Source organism: Tauraco erythrolophus, chromosome 5 (assembly GCF_009769465.1).
Source record: "Tauraco erythrolophus isolate bTauEry1 chromosome 5, bTauEry1.pri, whole genome shotgun sequence".
Lineage (NCBI taxonomy): Eukaryota > Metazoa > Chordata > Aves > Musophagiformes > Musophagidae > Tauraco > Tauraco erythrolophus.
The window spans coordinates 35,840,508-35,865,254 of NC_141469.1; the positions used below are offsets into that span (position 1 = coordinate 35,840,508).

Here is a 24,747-nt window from a genome sequence, read left to right on the forward strand (position 1 = left end):
GGTTTGACCAGGCAATTTTTTGCACATTCCTGGTGGAATAGGATCACAGAATTTTTCCTGTGAAGGTAATATTAAAATTACAAAAGCTGCATGTAATTATTGATTTAACATAATCTAATAAAAATAAGGGTAACTATTGAATATGAACAGACATATGAACAGTAGACAAAGCTCTTCTCTTGTTCCTGCCCACCACTGCTCACCAGCGTTCTATTTTTCACTTGAACCATTTAGTTTAAAAAAATATCTGGACTGAATACCTCAAGTCTGTACTGTTCCTATGTACCTCTAGCAAAAGTTACCTGCATATTCAGATTCTTGTATAGGTTTGGCAGGAAGGATTCTCAAAGCTTGGATGGCCTCCAGAGTGGAAGAGTTTACAGTCTCATAATCCCCTTCTTCCTCCTCAGATGCCTTGGAGGAAGATTGTAAGTCACTCTTGCCCTTCATTGTCAAATCTTTGTTCTGTGTAGAAGAAAGATATGCAATTGAGTTCAAGATTAATTTCAGATTCGGAAATGTTTGATTACCAGAACCAGACATTTTGGTGCACGGGAAATTTTCTGATGGAAATTGAAGGGTTGGAAAGTACTTGTGCAACGGTTTTGAGGATATAAATTTTTGACTTAGATTCATAAAATAGCCATTTGGGAGACCATTTAGATCTCTCTCTGAATTTGGCTTATCATCACTCTGGAAAATATAATAAGTGTTTAATTTTATGATCATTACAGACATTTGAAACCATGCTTTTCATTATAATATTATCCATGTGGTATTTGTATTGTACTGACTGCTTACATTTGTTACTTGCAAGAATATATTAACTAGCTCATCACAAATATAACACTTTAAAATAAAAACATGCACTATTTTTGAGAATTTGTGCTAGCAAATGTGCAGTCCAAGTGAATGCGATAACAAATATGTATTGAACAGTGGAGTCCACAGAAATGTCGTGTTGAGAGTGACTCAAGATGCCTCTGGATGTGTCAATATACTTGTGCTAGTTTTGTTCAAGGAGATTTTCTGGAGCCCTGCTCCATCCTTCATACTCACTGTTTACATACTGGAACAAAACTGCCGTCTTCCTTAAGGAGGAGACATGCACAAACAGCACAGAGCTGAGATTGCTGCTGAGTGAACTCAACTGAGGGCAGCCAGTGTCTTTGCAAGTCATATTTGCTATCAGAGACAGTATAGGTGCATTCACACAGTTGGATCTTCCCAGATGCTTATTTTAATCTCTTCTCAAACTCACTAGTAATGGGGAATCAATAGCTTCCTGAGGTGTCTTCTTCCACTAGTTAACTGTCCTTTCACTTCATGCTTTCTCTCTTGAGTGCTACAAATTAAACCAATTTGTTTTACCCTTCAAGGACGCTAAAAATATTGATTACTGTCCACTTTATTTCAATCTTTATTATACTTAATGCCACTAATTATATTTCCTTTTAGTCTTCTCACTAAGAAAGTATAATTCTTTAAAGCTTTCCTGAATTGTCAACGATCTTAAAAGATTTTGAACCTTGTACCCCCAGTGTTACTTTCCTGTGAACTGTCTCCAGGTTGCACACATTTTTATTGTAACATCAAGCAGACCTCCAAGAAGTCCTGGATGACATCCTTGTCTCTAAAGTGGAGAGATGGATTTGATGAATGGACCACTTGGTGGATAAGGAATTGGCTGGATGGTTGCACTCAAAGAGTTGTGGTCAACAGCTCAATGTCCAAGTGGAGACCAGTGACGAGTGGTGTTCCTCAGGGGTCGGTGTTGGGGCCAGGACTGTTTAATGCCTTTGCTGGTGACATGGACAGTGTGATTGAGTGCACCCTCAGCAAATTTGCTGATGACATCAAGCTGTGTGATGCAGTCAACATGCTGGAGGGAAAGGATGCCATCCAGCGCGAGACAGGCTTAAGAGGTGGGTCTGTGCAAACCTCATGAAGTTCAACAAGGCCATGTGCAAGGTCCTGCACATGGGTCAGAGCAATCTCATGCACAGATACAGGCTGGGTGGAGAGGGATTGAGTGCAGCCCTGCAACAGCCTGGGGGTGTCTGTTGATGAGAAGCTCAACATGAGCCAGCAGTCTGTGCTTGCAGCTCAGAAAGACAACTATATTCTGGGCTGCATCAAAAGAAGTGTGGCCAGCAGGTTGAGAGAGGTGATTCTGCCCCTCTGCTCTGCTTGCGTGAGACCCCACCTGCAGTACTGTGATCAGCTCTGGAGCCCCTGACACAAGAAGGACATGGAGCTGTTGGAGTGTATCCAGAGGAGGGCCATGAAGATGATCTGAGGGCTGGAGCAGCTCTCCTATGAAAACAGGCTGAGAGTGTTGAGGGTGTTCAGCCTGGGGAAGAGAAGGCTCTGGGGAGATCTTATTGCAGCCTTCCGGTACTTAAAGGGGGCCTACAATAAAGCTGGAGAGAGACTTTTTCCAAGGGCATGTAGTGATTAGACAAGGGGCAATGGCTTTAAACTGAATGAGGGTAGATTTCAATTAGATCTAAGGAAGACGTTTTTTACTCTAAGGGTGGATGAAGCTTTGAGCAACCTAGAGTAGTGGAGGGTGTCCCTGCTGATGGCAGGGGGATTGGAACTAGATGATCTTGAAGGTCCCTTCCAACCCAAACCATTCTATGATTCTATAATACGTGTTCTTGACATTACATTTCAGGGTGAGGTTTGCCTTTTTATAACACTACAAGAAAAATACCACCACACCCTAGACAGACCCCTACAGGACACTTGGGTTTGCAGGCTCTTCTGCTGCATAACTCTTTCCAGTTCAGTAGCAGACTACTGTCAGCTAGGCTGACGGTGCATATTTTTTCAATGAATTGTGCGAACACTTCACACATTTTCATCTAGACCAGGTTTCTACTTGTGAGACTGTCTTCTGGGAAATGTCAAAGACCTAACAGAAATCAAGATATAACACATCTACTGTTTTCTTTCTCCTCATTATGGTCGTATTTCTGCTGAGAGGGAAATTGCTTTGAGGAGTTGATGAGATGTTCTTCATGTTCACATTAGTAATTTTTTACATGACTTCAGTAGTCTGTGAAGGTATCCAATGAACCTTCAGGATTTGCTTGCTTTCTTGTAAGAATTTGATGTTAGCACTGTTCTTTTCTGTTACTTTAGGAACTCAGGACTCCTTCCCAAAGATAATCAATTAATGTCTCAGAAATTACTTCAAATACTTCCCTAAATGCTGTAGCATAAGTAGATGTTCTCCTGGCTGTTCTTTCCCTGTTCTACTTTGTGCTATTACTGTCTTCTAGTTGGTATTAATCCCATATAGCGTCTGATTGTAATTAAGCTTTCTATGAAACCTGAAGCAGCCAAAGTATTAATGGCATCAACCTTATTTAGTCATCCTTAACTTGTTCAACTTGCTTATTAAGACATAGACCTGTATTTTCTTTTCATCTTTATCTGACTTTTAAAGTATTTGCAGTCTTTTCTCATATGCCTGAGCTGAAACTCAAACTCTGCTTTCAGATACAAATGGGAAGACATTGAAATGTGTACTGTTAGTTTTTCGACTTTCATTTGCATTGGTTACATGTTAAACCTTGAGGTTTGTGATTACACAGTTGTTCAGCTTGACTCCTGTTATTTTCACGTGATCTTATGAAAGGTGCATTTTAGATTCAGACTATAAATGGAGAAGTGAGTGACTTCTCTAATCTAGCTCCCACTAACACAAAACAAAAGTTCTCATATATACTTCAAAATTCTCATGCTTCATTCTGCAATAACAAACAGTGAGGATTACATTTTCTGTTTCTAGCATTATAGACAAGATGATATTAACACGCATCAGAAAATGAAAGAAAAGTAAAATTTTAGGAAGAACAGTATAATACTTACAAAATGATGGGTATTAGCAGGAATAGTTCTTCTGTTCTCTGTATGAAATAGAGAAAAAATGTCAGCAGGTGTAATTCTGTAGACAATGATACAATAACACATATAAGAATAAAAATCTGCCAACTGCACAGTATTTTACAGATGCTAAAACAAATGAGATGAAGCGAATCCACTCATGTTTTTTGACCTATGCAATGCATGAGGAAGCAGCTGCGCGGAAATGGGATTCACAACCACTGACATATCTAAGCCCACCCACAGAAAATACCCTGAGAAGAATGTGCTCAAACTTCTCTCTCTCTTCTGAGTTTCGCTGTTTGTGCAGAACTGCAAGGGCTCACCCTGGTGATCTTGGAGATGCTGGTCTGGAAGTCCTTCTTCTGAATGGAAACATATCTTGTTCCTTTAGTGGCAGAAGAAAATCTGACCTCTCGCTTTCAAGACTGAACTGGAAAATGAGTTGTGCTGATGTTTTTTCTGTAGTAGCACAGCATTTGCCCAGGAAATTGGAGTCCTGGTTTCAGCTTGAAAAGCTCCAGATTAACGTTTCTCAAAAGCGAGAACACTCGAGCTACCAGGCTGTACACTATTCTAGGTAGTGGCTGTCTCATGAAGTTGTCTCATGGTATAGCCAGGAGAGCAGAAGTTACAGAGCCAGAGAGCTGGTGAACAGGAGAGTGAGTTCACTTGAGAAGAGACTCCCAAATTCTGCCCGTAGCCTGATTTGCATGTTTAATCCAGTGACTGTTTAATGCAAAACAGCCATGCTATGTCCTTGCCCAGCATGTGCTCTTGTTCTGGACTGTTGAAGCAATCCTTGCTTGGGCTGCCGGTAGCCTCACAGATCTCACATCTGTGGCTACATAATAGCCCAGTTTCAAAAGCAGAGCATGAAAGTCCTTCTGTTAAGCCTAACCTATGGCATATAATGCTTAGGAGGAAGGGAGAGTTGGGGACTGAAATCCTTTTATGCCAAGAAGCAAGTTAAAATAAGACTCACTTCTTGCCCAGGTGGAGTACCCTGTGCAAGTGTGGGAAGGATGGGTAGCATCCCATAACCCTCCCTGCCAGCTGTGTTTTGAAAGAAGCCAGTCTTTACCAAAATAGTCTCTTTACATTTGTCACTATTCTTTTAAGTTCTGAATACTGCATGAGCCTGGTATTGCAGAGTATTGTATACTCCAGCAGATGGCATTGAATGTTCATTTATTCAATATACACAGTACTTTTATCTCTGCTCAGGGGTTATTCATGGGTGGGGTGGTGGAGAGGAAGAGTTATTCATGCAAACTAGTTGTCTCATTTTCTGTTTAGTTACGCTGGTGTGAATCAGAATTTAGCCCAGTTGAACATTGCTGAGGAAAACTGATGCAGAGGAGTATAATTAGGTAGTACCAATACAATAATGAAAAAAGGCAGGCAGTGTCTTAAATTGTAGCCTTTTTGCTTCTGTTAATAAAAAACAGTTATTCTATCCTCAACAATAAGAAACAAATAACAGTAGTAAGCATTGGAGCTATTAGCCCTGCATTTCATGGCTTAATGCTGAAGGGGACTGTTTGACACAAGCCTTTGGAGTGATTTATTGCTACCCAACATCAGTTTACAATTCAATGTCCAGGTGAGCTTATAATCTGTCCTGTTACACAGGAATCACCAGAGTTTGGAGGAACTCCAGCCCTCCCTCCTTTTCTTCTAACATTTACTTTGCACAGCACGATGAAGGGAGAGGCAGCATTGCTGCTCTCCTGCGGGCATCCCCTTTATATAAAATGGACGCCAAAATATTTGCTCTGTGCTAGTTGAGGTGTGCAAACCAGTCAGAAACTGCTTCTCCTATTATTTAAGGATGATGAAGATGAAGATTTTACTCTGCGGCTATGCTGTACGTGTCTGGCCTTCAGAATAAGAAGCTGCTGCATGCTATCCAAGTGATGGAAAACCATCGAAGAGGCTCACCACTTGGGGGGAGACTGTTTCTGCTGTTTACTGTATGTATTGTCCTGGAACATCCAATTTCCTGACTTCTCGTGTACTGGCTGTTGTACAGGGACGAAAGGGACAGAATCTTTGTGTCAGGTAGTTGCAATCAGCTGGAGCTTCTGGCATCACTATTTTTTTCACTGCAAGCTAAAGACCTACAGCTGGCAAGAGTCAGGGTTTCCTCAAGCTATAGGGACTGATCATATCTTAGTCAGACTTAAATCTGTTGGTTGCTTTGCTACATCCTCTGTGAAATTAATAAATGGAGTATATCAGTTATAACAATAGTAGGATGTTATATTTCTATGGCATATGTGTGGGTGTGTTTCTGACAGTTGACAGAGAATGCCTGATGTCAAAGGACAAAAGGGAATAAATTAATTTCTCTTTAATTTGCAAGGGAATAAAATTGTATGCATTTTGTGGCAACCTTGCCCGCTTTTTGTCGTGACCTAAAAAAGGTCTGTTCAAAAGGATGACAGGTTAGCAATTTCTACATGAAAACCCAATTTCAGAAACACAGGCATTCTTTAAATGAGAAAGCAGAAAGTAAATCTGTTCCCATTGACTTCCGTGAGTCTATGAACGTGTAGAGGTTTTTCAGTCCCTATTTGTGGTGTTTCAGCCAGTGACAGAAGGCAATGAAGTATTGTGGGTTGTATTTTAATAAACCTTGTGATCCTGACAGGATATCTCCTAACCACTTGAACAGAAAAAGAACAAGGTTGTAAATGCTGCAAGGAAGAATCCGCATAGGATTTTTCAGATTCACTTTCTTCTGTCTGTTCCAAAAGTATGGTGCAAAAACTTGTGCTGTTAAGTATATGAGCATCTCCCTCTAGCCTCTAGAGGGGTTAGGCAAGACAAGTAGAAGCTGTCTGAATTGCATAGGTTTAATTCCAGGACCAAGCAAAAGGCAAGGCAGGCTTCACTTCAGAGACTCTGAAAAAGGCATATGAATAAATGCCAGTTATGGTGAGCTGTTGTGATATGGCCAGGTATCCACAGAAAATAAAAGGTCTGTAGTAAGATGATAGACTGCTGGGTTTTATTTTTCCAGAACTGCTTTTTCCAGCCCTAAATCTAAATCTTCTGTATTATGTGGATATTGAATGCATTTAAACAAATTTCTCGTAACACAATAAACATATAGTATATCAAATAAATTTATCTGACTAGGTAAATAATTTTATATGCTTTCCATTAAATATCTCTTTGCTCAGTTGTGAACCAGGATGTAATTTTCCATTGACTTAAGTAGGAGCAGTGTTTTACTTATGAAATCAATGTGATTTAAACATGCTAGCTGCTGACCATAATCTGTCATGGAATCGGATTTAGATTGTCCCATTGTTTTAGAACAACAAAGAGTAAAGTGAGGAGAGTCCATGAATGGAGGCAGAGGAAAAAGGAAAGTTCCTTCAGTTGCCTTCTAGAATTCATCAGGCCATGTAATGTTTTCAGTTTCCAACAAGAGGATGACTTATTGATGACTTTTTGCAGTGTGTAACATTGTGAAGCCAACATTTTTTGAGGCACTCTGCAAGTAATCACCTTTTGCTTTCTTCATTAGTGGGTATTCACTTTCCACTTAGTGGGTGTGCATTTATTTTCCCATTTTCTCACTATTCATTTTAAATTTCCTGATCTTACAATGTTCTGATCCATCACACCTTGCATGTTACAAACTATCACTGACTCTCAGTAGTAAGTATTGTAAAAAGACATGCTATAGTACTTCCTTTTTCAGTACTGAAAGAATTTTACCTTTTGGATTCATTGCTGCAGATATGTTTGGGCAAGATCTAAAGACATACAAAAAGAAAAAAACAATCCACTTAAATATTAGAAATTGCCATTATTCTATGAAACTTCTCAAAGAGTCTAGCTTATCAGAATGAGTGAAAGCTGCAAGGATAATAATTAAATTTAAAAAATGTTTTGGCAGATTTGGAAATTCTTGGAATTCAACAATCTTGGGTCAAACTTTACATTTTTGTTCACTTTCCGCTCCAAGTTTGGTGCAGTTACCAAGAGCTCTACTCGTTTTGCAAACAATCATTTTAGACATAAATACTGTGACAACCTTATTGATGCTTTAGCATATTCAGTATATTGTTCAAGGGATGAATTTGCTTAGGGAGATAGAAGCTAAACCTCTCTTTTAGCATGCAGCCGTGTCACTGCATGTGGCTCCCTTCCCATTCTGCCAGCCAGCAGAATAGGTATAACAATTTCCCCGAGTCCTGATGTGGTATTCTTCCATCCTGCTATTACTCTGCCATAGAGAGTGTATGATTTATATGGAGTGTGGAAGAGACACATAAATGGGTCTTGACCTTACTCTGTTGTCCGGGATGGTGGTTCTCTCACCATCACCCTCTTTATCCGCTGGACCTTGGTTCTGTATCAGCCTGTCCAGCAACATTTATGGATCATTGCAGTAGTAGTACTCAGTATTGAGAAACAACAACAAAGATATACGTTACAGTGACGATCTAAACATCCACCTTTGGAATTGCCCAAAGTTTGTGAAATACCAACACAAATCTCTTCGTTTCAACTGCCCCACTCTTAGAACTGCAAGATAATTTGGGTTAGCAGCAGCTTTTGAACAAAGAGTGAAGCTGAGTGGTTTCCTGTTCAGAGAGAGGGCTGTAAACCGCATGAGAGTCATCAGGTCTTTTGCTGTCTGCTGCTTAGGGCACAGACAAATCAATAACAAAACTTTTATTGATGTTACTTATCGCTGCTTTAAAAAGTCATTTATTTACTTACTTATTTTTTGGCAAAGTTGTCTTCCTGCTGTTTGAATCTGCTGGGTGATGCACTATCGTTTTCCTCTTAGATCTGACACAGTAGAACAAAGTTTGCCGTTAGCAAGCAGCAGTAAGTGGGGAAGAAATGTGAGTGTGAGCAGAGTTGAAAAACAGATTTTCATATCTAGGATTTATATGTGAGATGCATATATTTAAACAATTCCCTTCTTCTCTACCTCAGACATTTCCATTCTCTGAATATTTTGCTGATCTTCTTGTTGTTTTCAGCTATTTGGAAAAAAGAACAATGATTTCCTGCTGAGAGAATGAAAAGCTGAAAACTGAATTCCTGCATCCAGTGTTTTGGTTTCTTTAGAGTAGGGTACTTATTAAATTCTTGTACAACTAAGTCGGAATTAAAACCCAGAGGCCTCTACCCAAGATCTCTACTGCTGTTAAAATACTTACTAAACACTAGCAATGTGGGTATCAAAGTAACAGAAATCAGTTGTCTTGGCCTCTTTACTTCTGATTGCTCTTGAGTCCCACTTAGAAACAAAGCTCCTTATTTTACTCACATAAAATAATACTGATCTGAAAATCCTTGAGACAAACACCAAGATGGTTTCAACTTTTACCCTTTGACTACAAGAGACTTCAGTGTTTGCAGCCAAAGAGTTAGGGTCATATCACCAAATAGTTCCTACAGATTGTAAAGATAGTCATATTCTCTTGAACAAAGCCACTTAGACCTAGTTCTGCTCAAATTCCTCTCAATTCAAAGATCCTATAATCAGCATTGCCAAATCAAGTTATAAACATGCCCCCAAATACCTTTTTTCTAAAAAAATAATCCTTTAATCAATATTTGAATGTGCATATCAATATTTTTTTTTTTTTTTATCTGTCAGTGTGGAAATACTAAAGGTCACAAATGCAAAGATGCAGATTTTAGAAGAATGAGAAGATATGATTTTATTTTCAGCTGTGGAGTTAGCAAGAGAGGTAATCTTGAGCAGTTGATAGAAATATAGAGAATTTTGGACTTAGCACTCAGATTGCCAGACAAGACCTTACAAATCTTTGTAATACTCCCCAGGCACCAGAAGTATAAATGGTTAAATCTGTACTGCTGAGTTATCTCTCAGGAATGTCAGAAATTCAAACAGGTAGCTGATTTCTGTCATCTCTCATGCATTATTTTTTTGTCCTTTAAGAGAACAATTTCATTCTTTGCAAAACTCTTTCCCCACCTCCTCCTAAGGCAGTGTGTATTACAAATGCAAAAGTCTATTTCATATGAATACGATGCATACAGTGACTGTAATTTTTGTGTGCTTGAATCTACTGCGTTCCTCCCTGACCCTCCTGCTGGTGAGTTTCCCAACATACACCCAAAAAGTGACCTCCAAGTTCTCCCTTGCCTTGCAGCAGGGAACTGTTACAGTCTGTTTAGTCTGTTTTTTGGCTGTGTGTGAGATGCAGCACTGAGGTTGAATACCTCTTTTACTGGCTACCACTATGAGTCCTTCAGAACTACATACGTACATGTTACTGGTAACTAGTAGCATAAATGGCTCAGAAGTACAGGATTTGTCAGAAACTTGCTATCAGTTCAGACTTTGAGGACATTCAGCACCTTTGGGTGATCCATGTTAATAAAATTCCCACCTTGCCTAAAAAGATTACAAAAAGTCTTTTTCACCATTTTTGCTTTAAAATACAAGTATGCCATTTTTAAAATCCCCATTTCTAATTGTAGGGCCAAAGCATTTTTCCTTCACAGGACTTTTTTCATCCTCTGGTCAATGCTACAGCAACATTGCTCTCTCCTTCTGCAAAAAGGTGGCATTTTTTTTCTGTGCAAATTAAGACAATTTCACCTCTTCTAACTTAAGGGGAATGTGGAATTTCATTTGACTATGTTCTGTAACTTTTTCTATTTATGATACTCATTCCAGACTGACTAGATACAAAGCCCTAAATTGTGTGTCCATGATAGTACAGTTTAGTGGCACAGACAGAGCAGTGATACCCATTCAGCTCAAGATTCAAGTTACATTATGTATGGCCAGAAGATAGACTGGAGAGAAAAGTTGAGGGTAGGCTTCATTTTAAGTGATGAATGACTAATATTTAACTGCAGACAAATTGTAATGGAGCACCTACAGAAATACGGATGACATTTACATTAATGTCAACTGAATTAATCTTGATGGGTTCTGTTGCAATAAATTATGATTAATTTAGGGTGAATTGGATGTATGAAAGTTTCAGTTTCAAGAATCTTAAAATTTCCAAGGGCCATGAAATTATTAGGTAAATTGTAAGACACTCCATTTGAAAGTTTATTTACTTCACAGCATTTAAGGAGATTATTATTAGGGTAAATTTTACTTGCCAGCAATAAAAGGTGGCTAAGTCAATAGCTGAAGTACAGATGGTTAAAAAAGAGAAAAGTCAATTTTTCCTTATCTTTATTCTCTCTCTTTTCTTCCATTTCAACTGTGAAACAACAAAAGTAGCTATCATATTAAATAGCTCTTCTCTGATTGCAATACTTTACATGAAACAGTTAAATATTGCCTGACGCTTTGTTCGATCAGCTATCACTTTCTAAAGTCTCTGCTATACTCATGTCAAATCCTTTTTCATGAGAGACTGTAAATGGCATAACTTGGCCCAAAATATTCAGAAGAAATTCTCTATTGGTTAAACATTTTTGCAGTTCACTGCTTTTGTTGTTACTTATTTTTCAGTTACTTGCATATTTACTTAGTTTTGTAGAAGTGTTTGAGAGCTCCTATCATGGAAGAGATCCTTCCTGTGCCAGATGATTTGCAATCATAAAGTCAGTCCCAGTCCAAAGGATGCATAAAAGATGAGAAAATGGATGCATGCGACTAAGAAACAGGGTTAAAACAACAAGCTGAAGGTAAAAAAAGTTTTACTAGAAGGAAAGGAATAAAACATGGAGCCTGCAACTCTCTGCTGACTGTAGACAGTCCCTAGTTTGAAAATCCAGCGACCTGTCAGATACGTGGAGAGAGAAAACCACCTTTGTGTCATTGCTACTATTGAAAGAGGTCAATATTATATTTTGTGGGTTACTTAATACAACAAAAGGATCCTACTATTTATCACTCTGTTTATCCCAGTCCATGACCTAAAGCTGTTTTCTGAATAAATGTTTACCGGGGTGATTATTAAGGGATGCTATAATTCAGAAACCAGCTCATTTCCTGAAATGGTGACTGAAGGTGGTATGTGCCCTGCACGTGGCAGTATGATTGGATCTGGGGGATTTTGCAATCACAAGGTCATTCTGTTACACGGCGGTTTGAAAGTCCATTGTACTGTTCATTTTGTTTTCTGGTAACATCTGTCTCTGTAGATGCTGTTACTTAATAGCAGAATTTGGGTTGAGAGGAGGCTTAGCCACCTCTGCTGTGACAGATTAAGCAAAACTGAAGTCAGTGGGGCAGAAGTAATTTAAAAATGGTTTAAATCTAACAGCAGATAACATTGCCAAGAAACCCTAAGGGAGTGCATAGCAGAGACTTCACTTTTGGAAGCGATGCAGGCAAGGGAGAGGGATCATGAACCTGGCTTGATTGGGCTATCTCACTGTTGAAGATAAACTCAGATTTTGAAGTTGCCTGAACACAGATGTGCCTTACCAGTTTGGGTGGCTGAGTATATGCTGCCTGGCCTCCAGATGCTGCTTAGGAGGGATCTAGGTCTTTTGCAGATCTTGGACTGAACTTCTTTGGCTGATGCCTGTAGAGTCAGGCGCCTCAAAGTGGGGCCCAAAATCTCAAGTTTGCTGACCAGAGGGATGCTGTGAACGAGTGAAGAGCAGCTGCCTGAAATCACAGCCTTGGGGGTTGCTCAGGCTGCCGAGGAGGTTGTCGTGGTTTTAGGCTGATCCAGCAACTAAAACTCACACAGTCTCTCCTTCTCCAATAAAGTAGAGAGGAGAGAAAAAAAAAACAACAAAAGGACTGAGGGTTGAGGCAAGAACAGAGGGAGCACCCACCAACCATGGTCCTGGGCAAAACAGGCAGCGCTTTTCTCAAAGCAAAACAGTTTATTAATGATTACTTAGAAGGACAAAGGGAAATAAAAACCGATTACTTGAGAGGACAGAAAGAAACAAAACCAGATCTTAAAACCGACACCTTCCCCCCCCCACCTTCCTTTTCCTCCCGGCTCTACCTCCTCCCCCCAGCAGCACAGGGGGCAGGGACTGGGGGAGTGCAGGTCAGTTCATTCCATGCTGTTACTGCTGCTTCTTTCTTAAAGGAGAAGGAGTCCTTACACCCTTTTCCCCTGCTCCAATGGATCCCCTACCCACGAGGAAAAATCCACAAATTTCTCCAACGTGAGTCCAGCCCACTGGAAACAATCCTTCCCCACAGATTGCTCCGGTGTGGGCTATACCACAGTCTCGGGTACTTAGGGAGCTGTAGCCACTCGCTCCGGCGTGGGTCGTCACGAAGACTCCAGATGCCTTTCTGCCTTGCTGTGCCCCCAACACGACCATCCTCGGGCTCAGGCATCTTCTCCCCACGGGCTGCGAGTGGGTCGCTGCTCCACCGAGGCCGTCCTGGTTGCAGGGGGGCAGCCTGCTATCTCACCATCAGCCGCAGGGGAAACTCGGCTCCGGCACACCTCCTCCCGCTCCATCCTCACTGACCTGCTGTCGATGCAGCTGTTTCTCTCAGATCTCAGTCCTCTCCAGGTGAACTCAGCCCAGTGGGCACCCTGGGAGTGGGGTGCCCCCGAGTTCCCCAGCCGGCTCCGCCGCCGCCATTCTCCGTGGGCGGCGCCGGCCCGACGCAGGCAGCCGCCCGGCCGGGAGCCAGGGAGCGGGGGCAGTGCCCTCCTCCCTTCTCTGGTCGATCCTGGGCGAAGCACCTTTTCCGGTTCCCTTGTCCTGACTTAAATAGGGCAATTCGCAGAGGCGCCCTATTGGCTCAACCCCGAGGGGGATGGCAGTCTGATCCGGTGGCCAGAACTAAGCCTAACCCGGATCCAAAACCGGGGAGGTCGCAGGGAGCAAAATCCCTCTCCTGCCACCAGAACCACCCCCCCCTCCACATCAAACCATGACAGAGGTGCATCCTTATACTTGCAGTATGGATGCAGCTGGGAGTGCAAGGCAGACGCTTTCTGGCGAGGAAAAGTGCAGGGTGGCTGTTATATTCGTATGAAATAATCTAGTGGTTAGAGGAGGTATCTAGCTTAGTATGTCAATCATTACTTTGTTTTGCTTATATTTGCTCTCCACTGGAAAGAAAACTGGAACAGGAACCCGGCGTGGGCTCCTGCACCCCAGTCGGGCACGTGTGACTCTTGGCTCCTCTCTTGCAGCCTGCCCTGCGCGTGTGACGGAGGAGGTGGTCCTTCTGCATGGCGACTGGACATGGTGAGTGCTTCTCACCAAAATACCCTGCAGACCTCATTCTGTGGTGCTCTTCAGAAAGGGGGCTCGGACCCCCAAGGATATGAGCCCAAATCTTCCTTTTCCCGAACATCGTAACTACACGCAGACGAGCAGTGAGGGAGTTTCACTGCTCCCCCCATCCCTCCTGTGGGGCAGCAATCGGAGGTGACTTTGGGACTGATCCTGCTGGGGGATGGGAGGTGCAGGTGGGGAGTGGGTGTCCAAGCAAGGCTGTTCTGAGCCTTTAACAGGATGAAATGGAGCTTCCATACCCTGACTTCCCTGTGGTACCTGCTCAGCTTTTAGGCTCTTTTGAGGTAGTTTTGGAAAGGCGTAGAGTTGCCTTTCTGTGTAAGTGAGGGAATTTGCAGTGTGCCATACTGAGCAGTACTTGCAGTGTACAGGTGTTCTCTTTTTCCTGTTCTGGCCTCCCGGTGAGCGGGCTGGGCTGGGCAAGAGATCAGGAGGGGACACAGCAGGGACAGCTGACCCCAACTGACCAAAGGGACATCCCACACCATTTGACATCATGCTTGGCAATGAACACCAAGGGAGGGAGTTTTTTGGAGGTAGCCACTGCTCAGTCATTGCCTTCGTGCCACTTGTTTTGTTTATTTTTTTTTCTTTTTCTTTCTCTTTTCTTCACTTACTAAACTGTCTTTATCTCAACCCATAAGTTTTCTCACTTTTGCTCTTCTGTCTCTCCCCCATCCTGTGGGGCAGAGGGAGCAAGCAGCTCCGTGGGGCTCCGCTGCCAGCTGCGGTCATCATGCCGCACGCACGTGGCAGGCAGAGCCGGAGGGAAGGAGGGAAGAGTCATTTGACCTTTCGGCTGTCACAGGGGTTTCAGGATCACAGTTTTGACACAGGCATATAAACACTGTTCAGGTCTGAGGCAAAAGCCTAACCACTTTTCTGAAGTATGTCCCAGATACTGCCCTAAAATTGAGCTTTTTTTTTTCCTTTTAGTTTTTAAAGGTCAGTTTAATGAATCAGTAATAAGATCATCCACGGAAGCATTGTACTCAGTGTTGTGACATTAGGGAAAAAGCTCCATAAAACAGATGCTCATATGATTAACATATTTAAACTACTACAGCTGTGGCCCTCCAAGTGTGTCACGTAGGAGACTTATTCTGTTCTTTTTACCTAAAGTAAATGTTAGGAACATAATAATAAATATTAAAGGCTATATTCTCTTAGCATAATTATGTAACTGATCACTTGCAAAACTATTTAAAAATTATGACTGGCACAATTAATTTGAATTATTTTCTTCAAAAAAGAGTGCTCTAGGTTTCCCTGGCAACCATTGAAATTATATGTATAAACACACGAACCAATCAGCATAATATCAGTTCATATAACCCCACAGAAACACAAATACAATGAGCATTAATTAATTATTGTACTGGCTAAACGCAGATTTTAGAAATGTCAAATAGAAATATTTCCTTGGTGCCAAGCTACATTAACAAGCTGCAAAATGCCAGCTCTTTGCAAGTCCACATACCAAGCATTAAAATATATTAAAATTAGCTTTATGAGGGAAACAGGTCCTCTGGCAAGATGTTATGAATCCCACTTCTCTAGTACTAGTTAATAAAGGTATTCAGGCTGACAATTAGGATACATAGAATGGACTTTTATTTGTATTACAGGCTGACAATTAGGATACATAGAATGCACTTTTATTTGTATTACAGCCTCATCTCGTTTGGAATTGCTGTAATGAATCCTAGCCAGGTGACTTTGAACTGGATGGGAGAGATTAAAAAGAGAAAAAATGGTAAGCCATTGTGGCTGAAGAAAAGGATGGCACTGTACTAAGGCATGTTTCAAGACAAACGTCTGTGATCTTGTGGGAGAAGAAAATATTTTACTCAACCTTAATTGCAAATATGCACAGACACTGGCCCTTTTAAGACATTACTGTTGCAAAACTGAGATTTGTTTTTTTTCTGTTGTGCGTGACACTGTGGTGTGCAGAGAAACGCCTGGAAAAGATTTGGTGTTTGGCATAGTTTTCTTCCCACGACTCTTCTATGGGATCAGACAAAACATATTCACACAACAACAGTGTGTTTTGGGACACTTCAAGCCAAATGCTGCAGTATAATCTGAACCACGTTGCAAAGCTTCCTTGGGGATGTGTGGAGTGAGTAAAATCGTATGAACCATGAGCTGGCCTCCTCCTTGCCTTGCCCTTCCTGTGTGTCTCCTAATGGTATACATTGCATAAGGCAGTACCACATGGCTTCAGTAATATTTGAATATGTACTTGTTTAAGCATAGCATCTGCCACCTCCGTCCACGTACTTGAGACCAGAATGCATTTAGTCAGGTTCATGTAGTTTGAACTACTAATAAATTGTCAGGCAGTCACTTTACTGGTTGAAGGGATGCTGTCAGGAGGGACAGGGGCTGTGGGTACCTGAAAGGTAACCATAGACATTTGACACTTGGAAGAATGCTGGTGGGAGGCTTTGGTACCCGTGGTTACTGTTCATACTACAGTGCATGTTTACGCCAAGCGCTTTCTTATCTACAATAGCAGCTTTGCCTTGGCACAGTATAGAGCAGGGAGATCAGGCAAACTGGATTGAAATAGAAGCGCTTATTAAGTGCAAATGAAAATAGTCTCTCAGTGACTTTTGCTAAACTCACCTGAAATCATGTATTCTATAAGAAGATGAGGAAGGGTACAAATGAACCACATCTATCATGTAGACAGGGTTTTCACATTTTTCAGTCCAAGCAGTTAAATACTAAAGTGAGTGGGCATGTAAAATGTTTTTTAGTAACATGATAATAATAAAAAGATGCTCTTGAAACTCTGTGGTTTGTGACCTTAGAAATGGGAGTCATTCGATTACAATGCCTCATCTGAATATGGTCCTGGAATGATATTAACACTTTGTAGAGGTTTAGGGTCGCATCACTGTGACTATTTTAATTTTTACATTTTCAGCTTCTGTGCAACCCCCTTGGGGTTTTTCACATCTAAATAGTAGAGAGTTTCTTCTGGAATAAAGAGCAACGATGTGAATGGGAAACGAATGTGTTTTATTTTTTCATGAAGATCCTGGTAACACACACATTCAGAGGACATGCAAAATTTGAAAACATTCCATCTAAAGATAATTCTGCGTGCAATACATTTCTTGCAAAATGTCCATATATATATATATTTTAAATTATTTTCTCTTTTGCCTCTCTCTAATAAGCAGTATAGTATTCAGACCTGTTCTGTATTGTTACATACCAAGTTATTTTTACTGGATTTTTAAGTCCATATATCAGGATACAATGCTTATCTCTGACTTTGCATCTTGTAAGGAAGACTGCAAATCCCTATTTACTCGAGTAAGTCAGAAGCAAAATATTTCACTTCTTCATTCTCTCACTAGTGCTTAAAGTCTTGGGGTTACCATCTACCAGACCTTTTGGGGACTGCTTGGTGTGAAAAGGGAAGCTAAAGCCTTCTACCTTTCCACTAGCCTAAAGAATACCTAGGTATCTTGGTCTCTGTGGTCAGAGGAGCTGAAGGTTTGTTAACTTCCTCCTCCACAGATGAGCCACATCCTGGAAGCAGACAAGAAGCCAGGCAGATGATATCTTATCTCAGAGCATTCAGTGCTGGCTAGAGCTACTTGCCAGAGAATCTGGGGAGGTGCTGCGTGACCCAGCACTGCCCAGGGTGTTGTCATTATGCATATAGCTCTTCCTAGCATATACCAGAGTCTGGCAATCTTCCCCATAGCCCTAGGCAAACCTGCTGTTTCAGCAGACTTCTGACTTGGAGTTAAGTGCCTGAATCAAAATTCCCTCCTTATTCCTGTTATGCTGATGGTTTGCTGCTTCTCTACAACAGCAAATCATAAAACAAGCTGAGCAGACCTATTGCACATGATAGGCAAGTAACGAGATAGAACTCAAAGAAAATGCTGTTTCTGTCCTTCTTTGCTATCTGCTGTCAAGAAGGAGCTAGTAGGTAAGCAGCTTTTAATTTAATTTCACTCTATCTGAGTCAAGGTGGAGTGATCTGCATATGAATATAATAATGCAAGTGCTTGATCCCTCCCTCACAGACATAGAGTCTAACCTAAAATGCGGCTTTCAGTAGCTACGGAGAATAAAATTACCCTGCCCAAGGTAGGCGAGAAATATGTATCTAGAGAAAAGAACAGCGTATACTAAAGCACTCCAGTTTACAGCTACTGCACTGTAAACCTAAATCCACATCCTTAGTATCTGTGAACCTGATGGCATTACACTGTAGTTACAGGTTGTCAATGAAATCCAGTTTATAGGTGGATGAAAATGATTGCTCCAAGTGTTCTCATAGAAGTGGTTTCCATGCTGTATGAGAGGTAAGTATAGTAGTCTTTCTTTGAAGTAAAAGTGAAAGCAAGCATGTACCTTCATAGCTGGTTCTTTCATTTATATGCGTATTATTGGAGTTTTTGAATCATCAGCAAATTAACAAACAAAAATAATTTAAGTTACATCTTTGGATTTTGTTAGAAAAACAGCCATCAGCATTTCCTAAACACAAAGTTCTTCACGGAGGACAGCAAATAGTAAAACTCATTTCTGTAGGGGTCTGACTGGAAAATAGTATCTATTAATTACCCGTAAATTTCACAGGATATTTTGATGTCTTGGTTTATCACTCTGTAGAACTAACACTGAAAAATCGAATGTAAGCAATGCTACAGTTTGGGAGAAAGAAAAGGGGCTTTGCTGAATAGGTTATATTTGCTTATTTAAACATTTATATCACTCAGATTGGGGTCCTGAAATATAAATTACGTGTTTGAATTAACTTGCTGTTGACTCAGTATAGGCATTCACGTTTGAAAAGACTGGCTCTTCTCTAGCTCTAGCTAAGTGCCCCTGAACATTAAAAAACCCTCCAATTAAGAGATTTTTTTTTTCTCTTTCAATTATCCAAACTGGTGTAAAAACCCATGTTCTTGACCAGTCCTAGATTGCCATCTGTGTCTGTTCCTGACTAATCCCAGATTAACCCTCTTGCTTTTCATCACTCTTCTATAGTTGTACCCCTCTCTGGAGGGTATAAATTCTACAGAAATCCTGGCTGGATATCTGCTCGGCGCTGCCAGCTACCTGATCCTGTGGCTTCCTGGGATTTCAGTTCATATTGCCTGACAGCTACAGACATGTACGTAGGTGAAATGTTGAATATCTACATGAAAAGTTTACTAAAGGAGAGGGCCTGGGGTGGAATAGACCATGCTGTTTCTGGAGCCTTTGTGAATAAGTACCTGATTCTGGTAGCTGGCGAAGATGAAAACAGGACACATTTCACAAGCAGCACAATGTTCCTTTTAGAAAAGATTTCTTAAATCATCACTTTCAACTGCAGCCTAATATTTAATCCTTGTCCCAGTTCTTCTCTCCTTGAAGGCCATTCAACAGAAGCGGAAACATCCAGAAACCACAAACAAACAAACAATTCTGTGAATAACTGGGCACTCTGGCTTTTCATAATGGATTGGAAAAAAGTTAGCTCAAGTTTGTCTGTGATGCATGAGGATTTGAAGGTGATAAAATGTAAACAGTCCTCAAGTTGTTCATCCTTTCTGCAATGAAGTGGTCTTGGAATCAGACCAGGTATGGGGCTTGGCTCCACACTGAACTAGTTAATTTCTTCCAGTTAAGCTCAATGGTTTATTTTTTATTTCTGTATTTATTTCTTGTATGTAGCAGCTCTAGTTGCTGTCAGACATTGCTTCGAGGAGCAGAGACCAAGCACAGTGTTTTTGTACCTACGGAGAGCACAATGGTTAGGCTACTCGGTAAAAATCAATAGTGCTAACTTACTGGCATAACCTTCTCAAAACACCTCCTTCACCTCTGCTGCTCCTGCAGTTAATGGCAGAATCATTAATATTACATCCTTTCATCAGCAAGCTAATTCATAATCTAATGAATGACCTAGAGCCAAATACCTTTATGGGAAAATTCCCACTGATTTCAAAAGGGTCTTGATCAGATTCCTATAATGCCTGCCTCTGCAATAGGTGTCTGTCGAAAATCAGGATTGTAAATACACTGCTTTTCCACCTTGCCATTTTCAATAGTGGTACCATTACTGCATGCTCTTATTCTAGCATACCACAGAACACTCTCGTACACACATGCTATTGCCTAGACATACACTTGAATTCAATTAAGGAATATAGCAAAATGGAGAGCCACCATATAGCCATAATGTGACACTTAAAAAAATGTTATCCCAAGTGTCTAATGTTCAGATCCCATGCCTAGTGAAACCAAACTCTGACCTCCACACCCAAATTAAACAAAGCAAGGTTAAATGTCAAGGAAGCATGTCCCAAATATCTGCAAATAAAAACTTATGCTGGGACAGGCAGTCAAAGGAGAATGGGTAGGCTCCACTGCAGGGAACGAGATACTTCAACAGTATCTTTGTTGAAAGCTGAAAAGAGTTACACTAGGTTTTAAAAGTAAAGCTTAATCCATTTACAACAAATAAAAGTTTCATTGAATACCATATATACATCCAAAATGATCATTTTTGGTATTATTTCCCCAGTAAAATATGTAACAGAACCTAGAGAAAGAGGTCCAGGAGAATCAAAAGAAAAGCAACATTTATCCTCATCTGTCTTGAACATCACTATAAAACTATTCCACAAACTCTGTACCTTGCTCAGGATGTGTATACAGTTTTTCAAAGAAATTACTTTCTTTTATTAAAAACATCTGTTCTCAGGTAATTTGATTTTGCATTTGTATTCATGTGCATCAATAACTTTTTTTTCTACTTCTTGTTGTCAAAGTGTCAATGGTAACCAGAGATATTCTCTTTTGACAGCAATAGAAATTTCATGTTGGAGACAGAGGGGTGCAAAATTCTTGTACTTTTCTCTGAGGATGTCACCAGTATCACCATCAGGATGGAGAGGGAATGCTTTGGCAGCTTAAAGGCTGCCAAATATGAGCATGTGCTGGAAGAAGGGGAGATTGTTTTACATTACTAACTTGAATTAACCTGGTTTATAATAACACATTTTTTCATTATTAATCCTGTAACATAGGCCTATAATACAGTTGTCTTTAATGTTTCTATAATATCTATCACAGTGAAAAATGAACAAACTGAATTTTCATGATGCCCCCACAGGAAGGCTAGATTAGTCTGAGGAAGCCACTCCTTCGTTCTCTGGTGAAGAGAACATTACTTCATTTTTTTAAAGGTGTGCTTTTCGTTAATGAAAGGCTTTGCACAATTTGATCAATTTTTCCTGTTGTGACAGCAGAGTCAAAAGTTCTTTACTGGCTATATAGGGCCCTCATTCTTTCAGTTAACCCACTGCCGCAGTATTAGTACAGGCTTTGCCACTTGCCCTTGCGGATGTGCAAAATGCTACCAGTGGAATTACTCCCAAGGATAAGGTCAGTAGTGCTGTACTCAGACAGCTTTACTATGATGGTATGTTCAAAGTTGTGACCCAAGAAAAATCCTGTGAAAGGCTGGCCAATTTTCCATCTGGATCATTGGAATTGCTCAGCAAGCCCTGATGTTTTAGTTTCAGCTTCAAACATAATATTAGTAAGATCTAACACTCAATAATGTCAATTACAACTAAAATCTCCAGAAGGGGGAATCCACGTTCAGTATTTATCCATGTTAAATTGGCCATCACCATATGCAAAAAATGCTTTTCTGAGGGAATAAGTTTAGCCAAGTCCCTCATCCTTGCTTTCAGCTGATCTGCAACATAGTTCTGTTCACACAGAGAAGAAAATCACTAGAAAACCATGTTCATTTTTTACCATTTTGCCTTCTGAGTAAGCTCAACCAATACCTCGATTTTCTTTCCAGTTGGCAAAAAAAGTGTCATAGCACTTTAGAGAGACACTGCAAGACAATCTATTCTCATCCTAGAACTAAACACAACTCATTCACTCAGCCAGCCACAGCTCTTGTCCTAGCCTTGACTGATCCAGCAATAAACCCTGCCTTTTACTATACCACTTATTCCCTGAGTGGAACTTAGCCTTAACTATTCTTGAGTGAAACCTTCCATAGACCTAACTATGCCACTGCTGTCAGCCCACATCCTAATTCTGTGGGGTTTATCTGGCACAGTTTAGAGCTATCACCTCAATCTAGGTCTTGAGCCTCAATCCCCATTCTGAACCTTAAAGGTATCTCAGGGACCCTTGTAACTACTCATTATCATCTACTGTCAGGGCCCTGAGGGCACTAATAGGCTTTAATAGCCATGACCAGCCTCACCTGGGACCTCTCCCCAACCCTGCCTGTGGCTCAGAGCCCCATTTCAGCTCCGCTAAGAGTCATCAGACCCTACCCAATGAACAACATCATAGAGGTTTCAGTCTTCAGTTCAGCCACAGCCATGCCCGTGTCCAGCCATAGACCCTGTTGATTCAGTCTCCAACCCACAAAGGGACTTCCCAGCCTGATCTTGAACCTACCTAGCAACCACTGGGCTGCGTCTGACTCTGATTATTACCCTCATCAGACATGATCGTAACACTGACCAGCAAACTGACTTCCTGGCTTGGTCTTGTCTCTGTCTCATTGCCATGAACTTGTCTGATCTGGACCATTGGCTGCGCATGGCTACCATCCGTGGATGTGCCCTCCTTTTCCTGCTGGGATGGTATGATGGGCCCTGGCTGGCAAGGGCCCTGCCCTAATGGTCCTATCATCTCCTTTGGCTGCTGGCTCTGCATCCCTTGAGGCTGTTGTCATCCTAACTCTACTGGTCCAATCAAATCCACCGGCATATTAAGTTCAGTTCATGCTCTTCTAATTCCCTCATCTTTGCCCCAGATGTTACTATGTCTCAACAAACCATATCCATCTGTAAAGTCACCTTCAATAATAGGCATTTGCTGGCCCTGTGGATCTCACTGGCATTCAGCAACACAACCACCTTTTCAGTTCCTACTCTCTGAGAACTTTACACTAACTCCAGTAGCAGTGCTAATTTTAATATAGTCTCAAACAAACATAAGCTCTTTGTCCATAGCAGCAGCAGCAGCCTTCATCTAGCCCCACATGCCTGGCAGAGTACTGTAATACAGAAGCTCTGGTTACTCTACTCTCAAACTCCAGTCCTAGATCTGATTGTGCCTCAAGTTTAAAAACTGCTCCGCAATCCTGTCTCCACATCCCACCCATCAGCAACTGGATTCACACTTCTACTGACTGTTTCAGTGTCAGGCCCCAGTTCTTTCCACACAACTACAGTGGCTTGACAGAGACTCATGGATACTTGGCTGTACTTAAGACATTTGGCCAGAGTACTATGATAAAAAAAAATGGTGAGGTTCACCTAGCTCAGTTTATTACTTTAATTTCCTTGAGTGATTAGCTCCCTGTTGTGATCAATTTCATGTATTTAATAATTTGTCCTGAAATATCTTCAGTTTGTAAAAATAGAAATAGAACACTATATCATAACGATTATGCATAATCATAACGATTATGCATATCATAAGAGAAACAGCAAAAAAAATCAGGAAAATCCAATTCTGTGCTAAAAGCTTAAGGATTGATGTCTGCTAAAGCTTTTCTCTCGCAGCTGGGGTTTCTGTCTTGCTTTCCCAGGGGCCAGAGATGTCATAAGTGCCTTAAAAATAAAAACTTTTGTTTAAGGGCTTGCATGCGAATTGAAAGGTGAAATTTTAAGCATACAATTTTTGAAATATAAATGTTTAGTATGCAAGGGAAAGCAGGTCAGAAGGAAATCATGAGTATGTTCAGATCAAAACCGCAGGAGCATCAGATGGTCTACCAGTTGCTGGAACATTGACCTTAATAAAGCTACGACAACTCACACAAGCTGAGCTCTGCACCACAGAGCAGGGAGAGCCATAATGACTTTGAACTGTATGTTTTCCGCTCCTCCCTAATGCAGTCTATAGTTATGTTGGATGTACATAAACTGCTCAGAATGAAGAATTAGAATGAAAAAGAATATTGCATTGGGAAAAAAATGGGTAATCAGTATTACAAGCATGTCTTTGCTGTGACACAGTAAAATAAAAGTAATGTTTAATATCGATGTATTATAATTTCTGCCTGCTCCCGCAATCACGTACCGTCTAGAAAAGCATTTTCCAACATCTCATGGCGATGCCTTACTTTAAAACTTTCAGCATTAACTGGAAAATCCAACATACTTTAATAATAACAGATGGCTATGAAGTGAATAGAGAGCTGTATTTCACTCCTGGGGCTTTGCGGCTATTCAGAAGCCACTTGAGTTACACGCTCATGGTTAATAACATCAGCAGAGCCACTCCAGTTAATTACAGCATTATATTTACTCCATAGCTCTCTATTATACTTTAAGTCGCAGTAAGGAAAGGGCAAGCATATAATCCCTCCAAAGACATTGTACTGCCCTTGCTAAAAAGACTAAAAAAGCTTCATAGCTGTAGATGAAATGTAAATCCCAGTATGGAACAAGAGATACTCTTTAATGTCTCTTGCAGAAAGCAGCTTAATTGATAGTAATTCCAGACTGGCCAGATAGCAAACATTGTATTGCTTCTCATCGTGGGCTAGTAAAATGGAGTATTGCCTCTTGCCCAGAGGAGGAAGGCAGGAAATGGGAGGTGTAATGAGTATGTAGAAAGGAT

At 40.9% G+C, this 24,747-nt stretch overlaps 1 protein-coding gene across 1 annotated transcript in view; it reads right to left on the minus strand.

Moving 5' to 3' along the window:
- Nucleotides 1–8,708, minus strand: part of CLNK (cytokine dependent hematopoietic cell linker) — a 36,184-nt gene extending 27,476 nt beyond the window's left edge. The window contains exons 1-4 of the mRNA XM_086612322.1: nt 8,644–8,708; nt 7,633–7,670; nt 3,883–3,920; nt 303–465 (exon numbers count right to left, since the gene is read on the minus strand). Of these exons, the coding sequence (XP_086468448.1) occupies nt 303–465; nt 3,883–3,920; nt 7,633–7,645 (214 nt within the window). The 5' untranslated portion in view covers nt 7,646–7,670; nt 8,644–8,708. The remainder of the gene's footprint in view (nt 1–302; nt 466–3,882; nt 3,921–7,632; nt 7,671–8,643) is intronic.
- Nucleotides 8,709–24,747: the final 16,039 nt, after the last annotated feature.